Consider the following 16,583-nt stretch of genomic DNA (forward strand, 5'->3'; position numbering starts at 1 on the left):
ACTTTCTGCATATCAACTTCCTACTTAAGCTCTAACCTCTTTCATATTGTAACAGCTTGAATTTATTTCCTAGTTTTAGTGAGAACAATGTTCCTGGGGTCTTCCAAAACCACAATATTGTTTCATTAAGAATAATCCATGTAATAATAATAATAATAATAATAATAATAATAATAATCAAAACACTGTTTGACTCTGTCCTGTCTCATCTCACTAGAGCACCATTGAACCAGAGGTAAATGGGTCTGGAGAAAGTGACAAGCAGCATTTCTACGCCCTCTTGTGTTGACAAGTTGCAACTGCAACAAAAACATCAAATAGTTCTGACAGTGTGGGAATGAGGAAATGTACTGCTGCCTATCATCATGTTACCCAAGTATTAATTTACAAAATATTCACCTGCATATTTTCACCAGTCACAAATGAAAGCCTGTTGCCTTTTCCTCAACAGTGTGAAGCAGATTCTCAGTCTTTTACCTGACTGTGAGGAGATTAGCCTGTCAGGTTTTCTCTTTGTTAGCATTCTGGACATGGAGATGGTGGTTCTGACTGAAGTTGGAGCTGACTGCTGTGTGAGGACTGGGCACAGTGAGTTTTGGGATGTGGGCTAAAACCACAAGCTCTTTGATTAGAAAATGATAAATTTGATGAATGATGAATTATTACATTTTCTTCTCCTTTCCTAAATCCAACCATTTTCTTTAGAAGTCTCCGCCACTTATGTGTGTGAAGTAAACACACACCATGCTAGGTAGCACTCTGCCTCATTTAGCAGCGGCTCGGCTAATGTAAACGACAACGGCGTGCGTTGCCCTCGGTCAACAGGTTTACAAGCAGGCTTGTTGTCTTATCCTCGGATTTCCGAAAAATCCGAGGATACTGTGTGATCAGATTAAATGATCAATACAGATTGTTAAAATTTAACAGTCAATTGATAAATACATGAAATGTAACCAAGACCAAGTCAACAAAAACTGCTGATACTGTCCAAAAGTCTCTATTTACTGTTCCGTTTCCTTGACCTTGACTCTACCAGAGGGCTTACGGGAATGCAGCAACCATTGATCTAACGTGACCTTTCCAAAAAATGCTCTTGAGATTCCTTGTAGCCTGTTGTAAACTCGTGATGCAGTGGTCCTGAGTTTTAATCAAATATATACCTGCTATTCCTTGTGAATGCACAACAAAGTTTGATGTACATCATTTATGTGGTAGCTTGAAAAGGCATTGAGCTGTTTCACATGTAGTGACATTACAAAGATGAACTTCAATGTACGTTTTAGCTGACTGGCCAAATGAAAGTTGAGGATACATTTGGCAAACGATGCATGGTTTCCTAAATGTTCCTAAAATAAAAGTCAAATAAAATGCTGGTACCAAAAAACACCCTGTAGTAAATACTTTGTAGAGCCTTTTTTGGTTTCCTACAACAGCGTCTCCATTTCACCTGAGATGAAGACTTGAAAGGCAAATTACCTCGAAGCTTTACTGATTTAAGTCGACATCATTTTTCAAGGATGATCACAGATTCTTGACCTGACAATTCTCCTCCGTACATATTTTACATTTCAATTCTTCCATTGCAGCTCTGCTCTTTCAGTGAGATACTCGTTCTTCAAACATATAAAAAAAGAGAAAAAAATCAGTTAACAGTTGCTGCCATGCTTTTTTTCTTTTTTTTCCTCATCGACTCTCAACAACAAGTGCGGGAAAGGGTGGAGAGGAAGGTGGGTTGGTCAGTGACCTGTTCAATCTATCCAGATAAAACAAAAAAAATCAAACATGTTTGTTTGTGGTTGCAGCTGATGTTTCAACCCCTGCAGCCTTCACCCCTCTCACACTAACAGATTTTTATGCTGTTGGCTGAACGCGCCTATTGCAGAGCAGCACAGACTCTCCCCTGCTGGGAACCGGGAGTAAAATCAGGTGAAACATTTGTGTGGCTTTAAATGAGACTGCAAAAAATACACTGTAAAAAAATATATATATATATATATACATATATATATCTATATATATATATATATATATATACTGTATGTATACAGTACAGACCAAAAGTTTGGACACACCTTCTAATTCAATGGCTAAGAACTGTTACCTTATTGAAAGAAAATCAAACAATTTCTGTTTTGTTGACCAAATTCTTACCATTTGTTGCCTTGTGGTCAGGGACAGAAAAAATAATTTCCATCCATCCATTTTCTGTTCACCCTTTGTCCCTAATGGGGTCGGGAGGGTTGCTGGTGCCTATCTCCAGCTACGTTCCAGGCGGGAGGCGGGGTTCACCCTGGACAGGTCGCCAGTCTGTTGCAGGGCAACACAAAGACATACAGGACAAACAACCATTCACACACACACACACCCCTAGGGAGAATTTAGATAGACCAATTAACCTAACAGTCATGTTTTTGGACTGTGGGAGGAAGCCGGAGTACCCGGAGAGAACCCACGCATGCACAGGGAGAACATGCAAACTCCATGCAGAAAGACCCTGGCCGGGAATCGAACCCAGGACCTTCTTGCTGCAAGGCAACAGTGCTACCAACTGCGCCACTGTGCAGCCCAAAAATAATTTCAAGGTCCACAAATGGCCCCTGGGCCACACTTTGCCTACTACATAATACATATTAAATTGACTTAAAGTCCACAGTTAGACAACTGTGGACTTCAGTCTGTCAATAAAGTTTGAGTTGAATTAAATTAAATACAATTGCACTGAAAGTGTTGTGATAGAAAACATCAATAATAAAATGTCTAAAGCATTAAGTGGTGTGAGGTGATGTCAATGATAATTTCACACACAGTCTCGCTACGACTCATCATCTCAGTCCAACGCTCCAACAAACTCTTGTAAACGGCATCATAGAGAAGCATGGTGGTTAAGACATGCTGAAGAGGGACTTTTTTAAATGCTAGGACATTGTTAGAATCAGACAGGCGTTGTCAGAAATGTCTCATCTGGTTCCAATAACTAGGTTGTTGCTCAGTGGTCCAAAGTTTTCTTTTCACATGAAAATGTTTCCTGATGTTTGTTCCAGCTGGAATTTGAACTTTTCTCTTGTGATGCCAAATGTATCAAGACCCGATTCAATGACCATGATGTTACTGGACATGTTGACCGGAGCCCCATGGAGAATCTAAGGTGTTCTGTCTGGAGCAGGAGTCCTCCAGCTCAGGTATTCAGGGCCAGTTTTCTGCAACATTTAAATGTCTCCCTTGTTCAACACATCTAAATTCAACCATGTGAGGCTGACGATGCCAACCACAGCAACCTTTTGAAAAATCGCCCCATCATTGGAATGTGGCAAATGGGAAAATGAAAACCTAACATCATACCAAAGGAAAATAAAGCTCTGGTTTTTGCACCAATCGCAGTCAACACACGTCTCTGTCGTTCCAGGCTGTCAACTAAATTCCACTGTGTTGTATCAAAACCTAAGCTTGTGTTTGTCTATCTTCTAGTGAAACTAAGCTATACTTACTTCTTCCCTGTATCAGAGTAATCCCTTGAAGTGTTATCTTCACAAGATGCAGCGACTCACTAAAGACGTGTTCACACAGAAACGATTAAAAGGTTTTTTGTCATTCAGGCTCTGTGTTCACAAGAATCTAAAGTATATAATTTTCCTCATTATTATGATTGTCACTTTGAATGAAATTTATATGAGCATCTCTATGTCTGCCAACTCCGTTAGTGCCAACATTGATTTTCAAGAAATATTTCAACATCGCAAAAGCACTGATAAAGTAAACTGAGCATTCACAGCATGTTTTCCCGGCAGTTAATCATTAATCCTGAAGCTTTATAAAAACAGCAAACAGGATCGAGTCAATTAGAATAATAGAGACAGCATACAGAACCAGGATGACTTTCAGTGTGTGGTTGTTAGTGTGTTTCTGTGGTTTAACTTTGGGCCAGAATGTTTTACCTCAAACAGAAGTCGCTACTGAAATCGGGTCATGCTTTCCTGATATGTGTAAGTTCCTCAAAGAGTTTGGAGCCATGAAAGCTAAACTAGAAACTGTGGAAACAAATCTGAAAGAGAAAAGTGAAGCCTTGGAAACAAAGCTGAAAGAGAAACAAGAAGTCATGGAAACGAGGCAGAAGGAGACTGAAAACCAGGTTCTAGAACTGAAGAAGAAAGGTAAAGTCTGTTTTTGGACATTTTAAAAACATATTACTAAACAAATGAAAAGTTTACAAATATATTTATACTTTTTTTTTTTTAGATGCAACCAACATAGCATTTAGTGCTGCAATTGGTGGCAGTGGAAGCAATGGACACATTGGACCCTTCAACACAGACACAACCATAATCTACAGAAAACTAATAATCAATGTGGGCAATGCCTACAATCAGCACACAGGTGGGTCATTCTATTATTTAAATCATACATTTCTATATTTGAATACCTGTAGTATCAAGAGTCACTAGGGTAGGAGTTCATGAACTCTCCTACTGCGGATGTCCAAGAATTATAACACAATATTGTTACGACTCAGTCAAGCCAAAGGGCAATAAACCAATAAACAACAACCAGAATGTAGTTAGTATTAAAAAAGAGGATCATTTAATGCTAGCTTTGGACAAAACGTTTGGCTCTTTTCCTCTTTATTCTTGCCCGGGATCGACGAGTGACGTTCTCCGTGGACGTGCAGCGACCGCGTGCTGCTAAAACGAAACAACAAAGCGCGTTGACGTCACAGATCACAGAGTTTAATCTCATACAAAGCAATGAACAACAAAGCTGCAGAGGAACAGAGATATGCATTTTCTCATAAAAATAAAGAACACACAATAGGGGAAACAGACACACAAAACACATAAGACAGACAAAGGCGCCCACGTGGAGAAAAAGATGAAAAAACTCCGAGACTCTCCGGTGCTGACCTGGAATTTTAACTAAAGAGGCGTTTCCCTATTTAATATATGCAAAGAAGGCGCTCCGTTGTCTGACCAATCAGGGACCCGTTTCGGCCCACCAGAGAACCCCGGAAACTCCCCTCATTATGGCAAAGGTGTCTGGTTTTTATCTAAGTAAGAGGGCGGACCACTTCGTGCCCATCGCTGCCTGATACGGAAGATCCCTGGCGCCAAACGTCCTAAGATGAGATTTCACAGACACCTCCGAAGTCCCTTCTCCCATTGGAATTTAAATTTTATTGCTGTGGTGTCAGCGGGGGAGGAAAAGGCCCTGCTCTGTCTGCTTATCGCATCTCAGACGAGACCTGTTCCAAATAAGAGTATTATACATAACTGTTACACATGTCGTAGATTATCTGTATTAAACACTAAAATAATCATTTTTCTTAACATTAGTTAACAATATCTATTGTTAAACAAATAAGAGGGTTTCCTGTTAACTTTATAACAACAATATAAAAAAAAACATGCAATTCAATCTGATTAAAAGAGACAAATGTATAAAGCTACCTGCGTGTCTGACGTGTCAAAGTGGCTCTAGCCCTTGGTTTTTTTTGCCAGCCTATTTGTCAGATGTGATGGACGCGCTTGATGCATCAAACGCTCCGAATCTTCAAATCACGCGGCGCTAGAAGCTCAAAAGGCACCGTGACGGTCCGTGACTCACGTTTATGTGAGTCACCACATAAACTTTGAATGTAAACCGGACACGTCTGATGCTGAAAGTGCATCTGATGTGAACGCACTATTAAGACTGAGACTAAGAGCATATCCAAGGCTAATGCTAGCTTATCTGTGCTAATGGACAGCAATCCATTTGGTCAACAGCCTATGCATGCTAGTCAGCAGCCTCTCCAAAGTCAACGCAAATGAGTAACCTCCTTAAATAAAAAGACTGAATCGTGTTTTATAATATTTATTAAACCTAAATCTTGTTTTTCCCCAGGTATCTTCGCTGCACCAGTTCCAGGCATATACTACTTCACCTTCTTTTATCATGCTGTTGGAACACAAGTTGTCAATCTATCCCTGATGAAGAACAACGAGGAAGTTGTGACAACCTATGACCACAAAACATCACATGATGTGGCTGATAATGGAGGCAATGCAGCTTTGCTGCAACTGCAACAAGGAGACCAAGTGTACGTGCGGATGCATGCGAACAGTCACGTCTGGCAGAACGAACAAATCACCACCTTCAGTGGTGTTCTTCTGCGTCAACTCTGAAATAAACTATATATGCTACGTGTTACGACCCGCTACCCTCACCCTGGCTCGTTCTTAGTTCCTTTATACAGATTACGGGGAAGAGGGGCCGCAACATTAAGTGCGTAATGTTTTCCAACCAAAAGAAACCGAGAAAAAGAAACAAAAGGGCACCTGACGGAACACACAGTGTGGTGGGGCTTACCTTAAACGTCCAATCCGTAGGTTACGTTCCTCAATCCAGAACTCATCCATGGAGAAGGCCAGCCCTCGCGATTCTTCATACGTCAGGCGTTTTGTTTAATAGTTTTTATGTTTTCTTTGTCTTTAAATATGTAGATATATATATATATATATATATATATATATATAGAGTTTTCTTTTCTCTTTTCCTTAAAACATCCGCACCTCTGGTGATTTCAATGGTGGTTGGTCTTGGCAGGCGTGTAACTTCCCCGGTGCTTGAATTCCTAGCGTCCAGCCGGTTTTCAAAACAAAAGAAAATAAATAAACAAATCCAAACAAACGAAGATAAACTTCCTCCCGGCCAAAACTTCCGACGCTCCCCTCTGGGTGGATCCGTCCCGAGGTGAAGGTACTCTTTTCCCAGAGCCTTCCCGCAGCGTTTTAATCAATTTTTCTTTGTCGAACTCCGCTGCTACCGCAGCTTTTCAGACGCCACCATCACTCATCATTTTTCAGGTGCGCCACCAGCCCAACTAAAACACCTGGGCTGGCTAAGCCCCGCCCCCCACCGGTGAACCGTCAAAGGTGCCAACAATAAAACAAAAATAAACAATCAGGAGGCGGAAGCAAAGTACGAGCATGTAACATACGCTACTATACGCTCAACGTATAAGCTTTTTAATAAATTTCTTGTCTCCAAACTAAATTTACTGTTAACAGCCCTCGAGTCATTTATTGTGTAAACACAAGTGGGAATGAATCCAGAATTCAAATTGTACCCGATGAAGAATGACCTTGGAGTAATTTCTGCAATAAACCACTAATGTTTACAGGCACGTGCAGAGGGGAAGGTGGGGTGAGGGGGGCTTGAGCCCCTGCCCTTTTTATCCTTGATGCCCCTATTGCCCTTTTTGAGTTGGTTTTTTTTTATTTTTAATCTGTATGTCAGAAGGCCTGTTTGTGCCCCTCAGCAATAATATTTAGCTAAATATAATAATTTAGTAAAAATAAACTAGTCTTTCTGCCCTCAGTCTATTAATGACTCTCAGAGCCTCCATGTTGTTCAGACTCCGGGTCCATGGTGAGGAGGAGGAGGCAGATCTGTGTCCTCTATCAAATTATGGGCAAGAATATTTTTTCATACATGGTTTGTGAATAAAAACGTAGGTCTGATGTTAGAAAAACTGTTTCTATTTATATTTTTATAATCGTCCTTGCAATAGCAGTAAAAAACCCGCCTCACACCTAAAAACAGAAATGCTGCAGATCCAGAGAAACTTCTGACTTTAACTTCATCATTCTGCTAAAGGCCCGGTTCACTACAGGCAGCTTTAGTCGGTCCACCGACTGATAGAAAGAATGTCTGTCTTTATATCAGACATCCTGATATAAGACACGGTACCGACTGTCACCGCGAGTCGCGACGCAGATCAAAGCCCCGGTACCACCTGGTACCACCTGGTACCACCTGGTACCACCTGCTCTCTGTTTTCTCTGCTTCTCCTTAACGTTTCTACCAGGCTGTTTAAAGTCGCTGCTGACTGGATCTGGACTAGAGGTTCACGGCTGTAAATAGAAGTTACTGCAGAACCTCAAGTGTTAAAGGAAGATTCGGCCCATTTAGAGTCACAAAATAAACATCAGAGAAAATATTGTAGCAATAATTAGAACCACAGCAAAAAGCCAAACATGAGACAATGAAATGAATCAAAATGTCTCCAAAGCATCGGGGGACTGACAGGGGCCGCCAGGGGATTCCAGGTAGATTCCAGGTGGATTCCAGGTAGATTCCAGAGATGTGCGTTGCAGCAGCTGTTCCTCCAGGGCCGGCCCAAGGTAATATGGGGCCTTAGACAGAACCCCCCTCTACCCCCTGAAACCCGTCCTACTAAGAACCTCAGCATCACTAACATGTTTAAATATCGATCAGGTGAATCTGTGAGAGGGAGACCAGGTTTATTGGCCCAGTTTAAAATCAATCACTGATTATTGGTTATTTGCTGTGATGTATTTGTGAACAAACCCAATTCAAACACAAAGATTACACCATATTGTAGCCATGGTAACACAACAATCCAACTATCAAGATGATTCTTTAAACTTTTACAAAGTAAACGTCCTAATTAAATCCTAAATGTACTATTTATGCATTAAATAAAATTTAATAACATTGTTATTCTCTATAAATGATGCTACAGGTTTAGATCTACGATCTCTGTTACAATTAAACCATTTCTAGGGGCCCCTGAATGTCTGGAGGCCCCTGAATGTCTGAATGGCCCCACCACCAGCTACTGAGTTTTCTGTGCCTTGATATCTCAGTCTTATAATTCTAGATCTCAGAGATACTAAAATCAAAACCTTATATAGTTTTAACCCCTTTGAGCTTTTTTGATCTATAAATCATTCTGCAGCCAGGTTGTTCTAGAGGTTAAATAGATATTATTAGGGCTTAATTATTAAAATTGCAGCAAATGTTCTTATTTCATAACTTCATAACCTTTGACCTTCCCTCATCTGGTCTGTTTAACAGCTACAGTCTTAGATCAGCTCAGCCCTCCAGGACTGTCAGCAGCAGAAACAGAAACTTTATACCTGTTGGGGAAAATAGAGACTAGATTTGCTTTGCATTGTCTCCACATGATGGCAACGATATAATAGGATCCAATTAGATTCTTGATTAATATGGGTTGTTGCTGTGTTGTTGAACGGTGATTTTGTTCAATGTGCCCCTTTTTTAAATTTGAGTCCTGGCCCCTCCATAGGTCTCTGCAGGCCCTGCCTGTTTACAATTATTCTTCACCTCTGATTCTCCGTCACAATTCTGACATTTTAAACAAAGGTTGAGAAAACAGAAGGTCAACAGTTCCACACTCTCAGTCACTCAAGAATCCTGAAGTCAAGTTTATTTGTGCGGAACATTTTCAGCAACAAGACGGTTCAAAGTGCTTTATAGTGACAAAATATATTGTCAGCAATTATGAAAGATGCAATAGACATTACATTTTGTCAAATGTCACCACCGAAATATGTTGATCAATGTGTTTCGGCTGTTTTGCAGTTTTGTGGAAGTTTGTTCCAGATTCTTGGTGCATAGAAGCTGAATGCTGCTTCAACCATTTTTGGTTCTGGTTCTGGGGATGCAGAGGAGAACCGGAACCAGAAGACCTGAGAGGTGTGGAAGGTTGGTACAACAACAGCAGATCTTTAATGTATTCCCTGGTTTTAGTGAGAACACCAGCAGCAGCATCCTGGATCAGCTGCAGCTGGAGGATTGATTGTTTAGGCCAGGGGTGTCCAAAGTCGGTTCTGGAGGGCCGGCAGCCTGCATGTTTTAGTTCTCTCCCTGGTTTAACGCACCTGCCTCAAATGATGGCTCGTTAGAAGACCTAAAGGTTGTTGGTACCACCAGGGAGAGAACTAAAACATTTGGCAAACGATGCATGGTTTCCTAAATGTTCCTAAAATAAAAGTCAAATAAAATGCTGGTACCAAAAAACACCCTGTAGTAAATACTTTGTAGAGCCTTTTTTGGTTTCCTACAACAGCGTCTCCATTTCACCTGAGATGAAGACTTGAAAGGCAAATTATCTCGAAGTTTTACTGATTTAAGTCGACATCATTTTTCAAGGAATATCTCAGATTCTTGACCTGACAATTCTCCTCCGTACATATTTACATTTCAATTCTTCCATTGCAGCTCTGCTCTTTCAGTGAGATCCTCCTTCTTCAAACATATAAAAAAAAGAGAAAAAAATCAGTTAACAGTTGCTGCCATGCTTTTTTTCTTTTTTTCATTGACTCAACAACAAGTGCAGGAAAGGGTGGAGAGGAAGGTGGGTTGGTCAGTGACCTGTTCAAACTATCCAGATAAAACAAAAAAAATCAAACATGTTTGTTTGTGGTTGCAGCTGATGTTTCAACCCCTGCAGCCTTCACCCCTCTCACACTAACAGATTTTTATGCTGTTGGCTGAAGGCGCCTATTGCAGAGCAGCACAGACTCTCCCCTGCTGGGAACCGGGAGTAAAATCAGGTGAAACATTTGTGTGGCTTTAAATGAGACTGCAAAAAATACACTGTAAAAATATATATATATATGTATATATATACTTTATATATACAGTACAGACCAAAAGTTTGGACACACCTTTCTAATTCAATGGCTTTTCTTTATTTTCATGACTATTTATAAGGCAATAAATCCCACTTATTAAACTGACAGGACAGGTTGACCTATGAAGTGAAAACCATTTCAGGTGACGACCTCTTGAAGCTCATCAAGAAAATGCAGAGTGTGTGCAAAGCAGTAATCACAGCAAAAGGTTGTTACTTTGAAGAAACTAGAATATAAGGGCTATTTTCAGTTGTTTTACACTTTTTTGTTTAGTGCATATTTCCACATGTGTTATTCATAGTTTTGATGCCTTCAGTGTGAATCTACAATGTCAATAGTCATGAAAATAAAGGAAACTCATTGAATTAAAAGGTGCGTCCAAACTTTTGCTCTGTACTGTATATATATATATATATATATATATATATATATATATATATATATATATATATATATATATGTTTTAATCTTAAATGTTGTGTTTTCATCAACGGTACATTTTAATTAGCAGAGACCGAGGCTTCAAAAAAGTAACTTAATAAATCAATATAATGTGTTTCGCACGGTGAACTGAGAAATGAACTCGTCGGTTGTCAGATTTATTGAATTCGACCGCCCGTCTCTGCTGCAAGTACGGGTCAGTTGATTTGACGAGAACTGCTGAGGCCAAGAGGAAGCGGAAGAGGTAAAATCATACAAAGCTCTTGAATCTTGAATCAAATTCTAATGTGAGCTAAACCAAAACTCCAAAATTGCAAAGGGTTTACCCGTCACAAGGCAGTTTTTCTGCTAGGTGAAAAAACTCTTAACTCATATCGAAGGTACGGTGGGATGAGAATGGAGGTCAATAAATATATGGTACATTATTAATAATAACAATAATCACCTCCAGCAATGAGACTTTTAAGTGCAATTTTCAGAGAGAGCAGGAGTTTCTTAAAGAGACAGAGGCCCAATTTCAAGGCTTTAAATTACAAAGTCAAGCTATTTGATATATACAACAGTTTTATAACTATGTGCCTGGAAAACAAAACACTGTCCCTTTAACTCTGGTGCTATAGTGCAGTGGTTCTCAAACTTTTTTCAGTGATGTACCCCCTTAAAAATATATTTTTAGTCAAGTACCCCCTGACACGGGCAAAACATTTTTGGAATAAAAAAGAGGTACAGTGCCTTCTTTTTCACTTTATCTATACTTTCAGCAGCATTGCTGCTACGCTTTAGCCACGTCTCCATAGTTACAGTGTAATCATGATAACGACAGGTCATTGACGAGTGCCCTGGGTCCGTGGGTCAAACTAACTTGGTGGGGGTCCGTTTTATTTTAAAGGACATTGAAACTAAATACTGAATATAAAATTCAGTGCATGAACACACATTTATATTTTATCAAACTTTTTACAAAATAATTTTTCCCAAAACTTATTATGAGGAGCCTACTGATTTTTTAAAGATATTTTGAAAAGCTTCACGTACCCCCTGCAGTACCTCCACGTACCCCCAGGGGTACGCATACCCCCATTTGAGAACCACTGCTATAGTGAGATGACATTTTTACAGAGGCAAACAGGCTTGTGCCGTGTTTCAGTGTGAACGGATGGGCGTCATCATGTCAAGTTGTGTCCGAAACTTTAGGGAACCTGCACATGAAATGATTGTTTGAAACTTGAAATAGAAATATTGTATCATGGACTTGGATGGAATTAGAAAAGGTTAATGATACATTGTATTATTTAAAGGGAAATGGTTAATAGTTCTGTCACCAGGAAAACTAAAACCAGAAGCTAAAAAAAGAACAAGGGCCGAGAAAAACTACAACGGTTCTGAGAAAACATGACTTGACAACAGAAATACATTGCGGATTTTATTAGTTCTGATTAAAATGCTGAGGAAACAATTGTAGCAGAATTGTAGCAGAGCTCTGAAAGTGTCTTTTTCTTTTTTTAGTTTCTTGCTAAAAAAAACAAACTCCATGAAGGCCAAAATGAGCACAACAGGTATTGAAACATAAGAAATAATGCACGTCCTCTCACAGCTAGAAAGGCAAACCAAACCAAAGACCGCAAATGGTTGAATCAAAGACTAAAGACCAATCAAAGACAAGGTATCGTAACAAGGACGCATTAATTTCCGGCGTTGCATCCAGATTTCAGCAGCGCGGAGCTCTGCGGCTCGGGGTGTTGGTTTCAAGGCGGTCCAAGTGAACAGGACGGCAGAGGTCGTTGACTTTGTCACAAGCGACAGTCACGATCCGCGGTACGTGAATTAAATTAGTGACGACGCAACCTCGACGAGTCCGACGGATCCTGAGATCGTACAGCCAAACAAAGCGGGTGCTGGTGCAATGGTTGCCATCCTGACGCATCCCGAAGCCGTTGCAGATCTCCACGAAATGCCGTTGGTCTCTGCGGCTCACAAAGGCACGCTTAGGTCCGATGCAGAGATTTAAGTTTGTCAAGTACCTGAAGAGGAGAAAAACAAACAGAAAAACAATCACAATCTGGTGTTGTTTGAAATGTATTTATTTGGAAGATCACCAGGTTAAATGAGCATTTAACCTTCAACCTGATGAATGTTCAATGAATGTTAATGAATGCACTTTTAATGCCTCCATTTATTTAAATGGATAAATGTTATAAATTACTCCCCTTTTTTACTGCGGCTAATTAATCAAACTGTTGACTAATTCACAAATCAGACAAGTACTGACATACTGGTAACAAGTGTGCAGCCAATATTGACATTATGCCGATTAAAGCAGCTGCGTCCAATGCAGTTTATGTTCAAATACCTGATTTCTAATAAACTGTTAAAGCAAAAAAAAAAAAAAAAACACTTGTTAGGGGGCTAGAGAGAAGAAAAGTGAGGAGTAAATTTCCACCAAAACCTCAATTTTGAGATTAATATTAGATATTTTCAAGAAAAATACTGGAAATTTCTCTGTTCAAAAAGTCGGAAGCTTTTCGCCTTTTGGAAATTTTCTGAGTTTCAAAAGACTGCTTTTTTTTTTTTCTTTTGACTTTTGAAAAAGATCTAACGAGATCTAAAAAGTTGAACAGTTGCAAGAATAAACTCAGACATTTTGAGATGAATCTCAGAAATGTTCAAAGTTTCAAAAGTTGAACATTTAGGGCTTTCGGAAAACAGAAACTTTTGAAACTCAGAAATTCACACATTTTTTTCTGGAAAGTTTCTGATTCACCTAATTTTTTTTTTTTGCAAATGTTTGACTATTGGAGCTCAGAAATTTCTGACTATTTTCTAGAATATTTCTCTTATTAATCTGAAGATTTTGGGGTAGAAATTCACTCCTTTTTTGGCTCTAGTATAGGTAGCATAACTTATAATAATAATTTCCTCCTAGGTTGACGGTCCTGTTTGTAGTAAAAACATCCAAGCAAGCAGAATTTACACAGTATGTGCAGTAATTGATTCCCATCTAAATGGAGTGCTGAATGGTTGACTTTATTAACTCACCTTTCCCATCTAGTCTTTGATTTAGTGTCAAATGGTGCCCGCAGGACGTGGTTGTAAACAAATAGGTTGAACGCGTTGTTGGGAGCCGACTCCCGACAGGGAGGGAAGAAGATGGCTGGAATCTCACCAACAACCAGGCAAAGGACAGTGATCACAAGAACAGCGTTCATCCTCTCTAAAATAACACAAACAATTAGTTGATAAGTTGGTAAAATAATACTAACGCCCTAAAATTACATTTTTACATTTATGAACAAAATGTGGTTTATGGGATAATCTTCCTGCCATCATCCAAGAGCACACAACTTCAGGCTGAAAACAGGATTTCATGTCTTTTCTTCTCACAACGTTTAATACCTTCACTTACACATTCATTTCGAAAGGAGGACTTCATGTTTTTCTTCTCAAAGCTTGTAATGCTCAAAACCCGAAACTTCTCCGTGCGCTCAGACTTGCGCTGCGTTCGCACTGCGGCCTGAAGTGACCCAATTCCGCTTTTGTTGACGTGATGCGACCTGTATCCGATCTTTTCATAACAGTCGGAACAACAAAAGGTCGGATTCTTTTCGAATGCGAACCAGGCCACTTGGGTATCGGATTTAAATCTGACCGAACGTCCAGGCCGCGTTCACCTGACCTGAACGTCACTGATACTCGACTAATCTCTCTATTCAACAACTGTGACGGACTATAAAGAGGATTAAGTTGTTAATATTCTAATATTCAACTTCAAACGTGTAAGTTACGCTCCACCGTTACCCCCCAGGTTTACGTCTACAAAACACTGAGCACTTCTTCTTTTTATGGCGGTTGGCAAAACACTGAGAAGGCCGGCGTTATTGCGCCCTCTGCTGCACACTTTCAGGTCGTTTGCCCGTTCAGACAGGTCGCATTTATTTGGAAGTGTGAACGGCAAAAGCAACAACAACAAAAAAAATCAGATTTGACAAGAAAAATCGGAATTCGATTACTTCAGGCTGCAGTGTGAACGAGGCCTTAGACTCCTCTCTCTCTTTGTGACGGCACGGGGACAGACCCGTTGCCATGGCAACCGACGCCACATCTCCGTTCATCTACAGAGCAGAGAGTAATATATTGACCAGTGTGATGGAAAAATTACAATAAGGTCACATCTGCTAGTCATGTTATATGAAATGGTTGTGAACTCTCACCAAAAGAACTATCACCAAAAGAACTATTTGGGTTACATGTAGAAGGTTGGAAGATGATTTTTACAGAACCAGACTGTCTCAGCCCCTTGTAGTTAATTCTTTATCCTTGGTATGAACCTCATGTGTTGTCTCTGCCTGACATTACTGATTGTCTTATGAGCTCTCTGTATTGTGCGCAATATATGAATAAACCTGATTGAGTGATTATACCTGAACAGTGTTTGGAAGTAGTATTTTTTTTCCACAACACCAGAATGCCCTGAATGCCAACTACAGTTAGTTTTTGGTGTACATTGTGAAACTTTATTTTATGTTACTAAAAATTCAATAAACCATGTTACAAGTTTGCTGACCCTCTAAAATGCACTAAGTTAAAACTCACCTTCTACTTCGTGTTAAAACTCTTAACATTTGTTCGGTGTGACGAGGTGTTGCTCACCTTCTCTGTGAATGAGTCTGTGTCGTCTGAAAGTGGAGTCCTCGACAAGAAACGTGGAAACGTTGCTGCTCCTTAATACTTCAGCTTGGGTGGAACCAACAGCCAGCTGAATAATTAATTCATCACCTCTTTCCTGTGTGTGTGTGACACAGAAAAGTGCTGAAAGTGCTTCCTGTTGGGGACCTTCTGTAAATTGGTTCACTGCCATGTGTGTGTACGTGGTGTTGGGGAAACAATGTGGCAACCAGCATCAGTTGTGTGATAAAAAAGATCCTTTCCTGGCTGTTAAAGTTTGGGAAATATGTTACAAAGTATATTTGAGCTGCTAATATACGACTGGACTGCTGCTATCTGTACCGAATTGGTCGGAATGTCCCGTATTTTAAGCCAAGTTGAATTGTCCCGTACAGGACGCTCCGTTTCCCTGTGCTTGACGGCATTCTGCAATTTGTATCTGAAAACACTACATGGCAGTCCTCACATTACTTACTTATAATTTATTGACTGGGTCTGTAAAAGAAAGATAATCTAAGTAAATAAAAAATGTACATCTCAAATTATTTTCATCATTTTTTACCAAACCAACTAGAATATGACTGAGTGAACCTTAGACCAAGACCAGGTTGCACCAACCTTGGCCACATTAGTTGCCAAAAAATGCTGCCTTTAACTGGCAATGACACTGATAATTAGGCACTGATGTTCCTCCATACAAATATCACCATGGCAGTGTGGGTTTATACTCGAGCGTGTGTGTGTGGAATCTACAAAGACAAATAAACAAATACAAAATTATAAATACTAATATATAAATACTCTTGTCACAAAAAGCACCAAAAAAATCCACAAAGGGAATAAACATGATCAAAGTCTACCACAATGCTATGAAGTTGATTACCTGCGATTCGCTGACTTTAGCTATAAAAATGTACATCATTACCAAAACATAAATAGTAATCAACCTATGTCCCTGAAGGACTGGTGACTCATGTCCTCACCAATAAGTTCTGCACCTTTTTTTTATGTGCCTGCATCTATGTAACTCGGCAGCAGCTGCAC

General features: G+C 39.8%; 1 protein-coding gene and 1 long non-coding RNA gene across 2 annotated transcripts; one reads left to right on the forward strand and one right to left on the reverse strand.

Moving 5' to 3' along the window:
* Positions 1-1,194: 1,194 nt before the first annotated feature.
* On the reverse strand, positions 1,195-2,214 carry LOC111610817. The gene is made up of 2 exons (XR_002753788.1): positions 2,152-2,214; positions 1,195-1,613 (listed from the first exon to the last, which is right to left on the reverse strand). It is a non-coding gene; the product is annotated as an uncharacterized LOC111610817 (long non-coding RNA).
* A 1,612-nt stretch (positions 2,215-3,826) lies between these two features.
* LOC111610816 (complement C1q tumor necrosis factor-related protein 3-like) lies at positions 3,827-7,037 on the forward strand. The gene is made up of 3 exons (XM_023345770.1): positions 3,827-4,148; positions 4,234-4,371; positions 5,875-7,037. Exons 1-3 carry the CDS (start codon positions 3,869-3,871, stop codon positions 6,153-6,155), a joined length of 699 nt encoding a protein of 232 aa, XP_023201538.1. The 5' UTR covers positions 3,827-3,868; the 3' UTR covers positions 6,156-7,037.
* The last annotated feature ends 9,546 nt before the right edge of the window (positions 7,038-16,583 follow it).

The sequence above is a fragment of the Xiphophorus maculatus genome, chromosome 14 (assembly GCF_002775205.1).
Source record: "Xiphophorus maculatus strain JP 163 A chromosome 14, X_maculatus-5.0-male, whole genome shotgun sequence".
NCBI classification, from domain to species: Eukaryota; Metazoa; Chordata; class Actinopteri; order Cyprinodontiformes; family Poeciliidae; genus Xiphophorus; species Xiphophorus maculatus.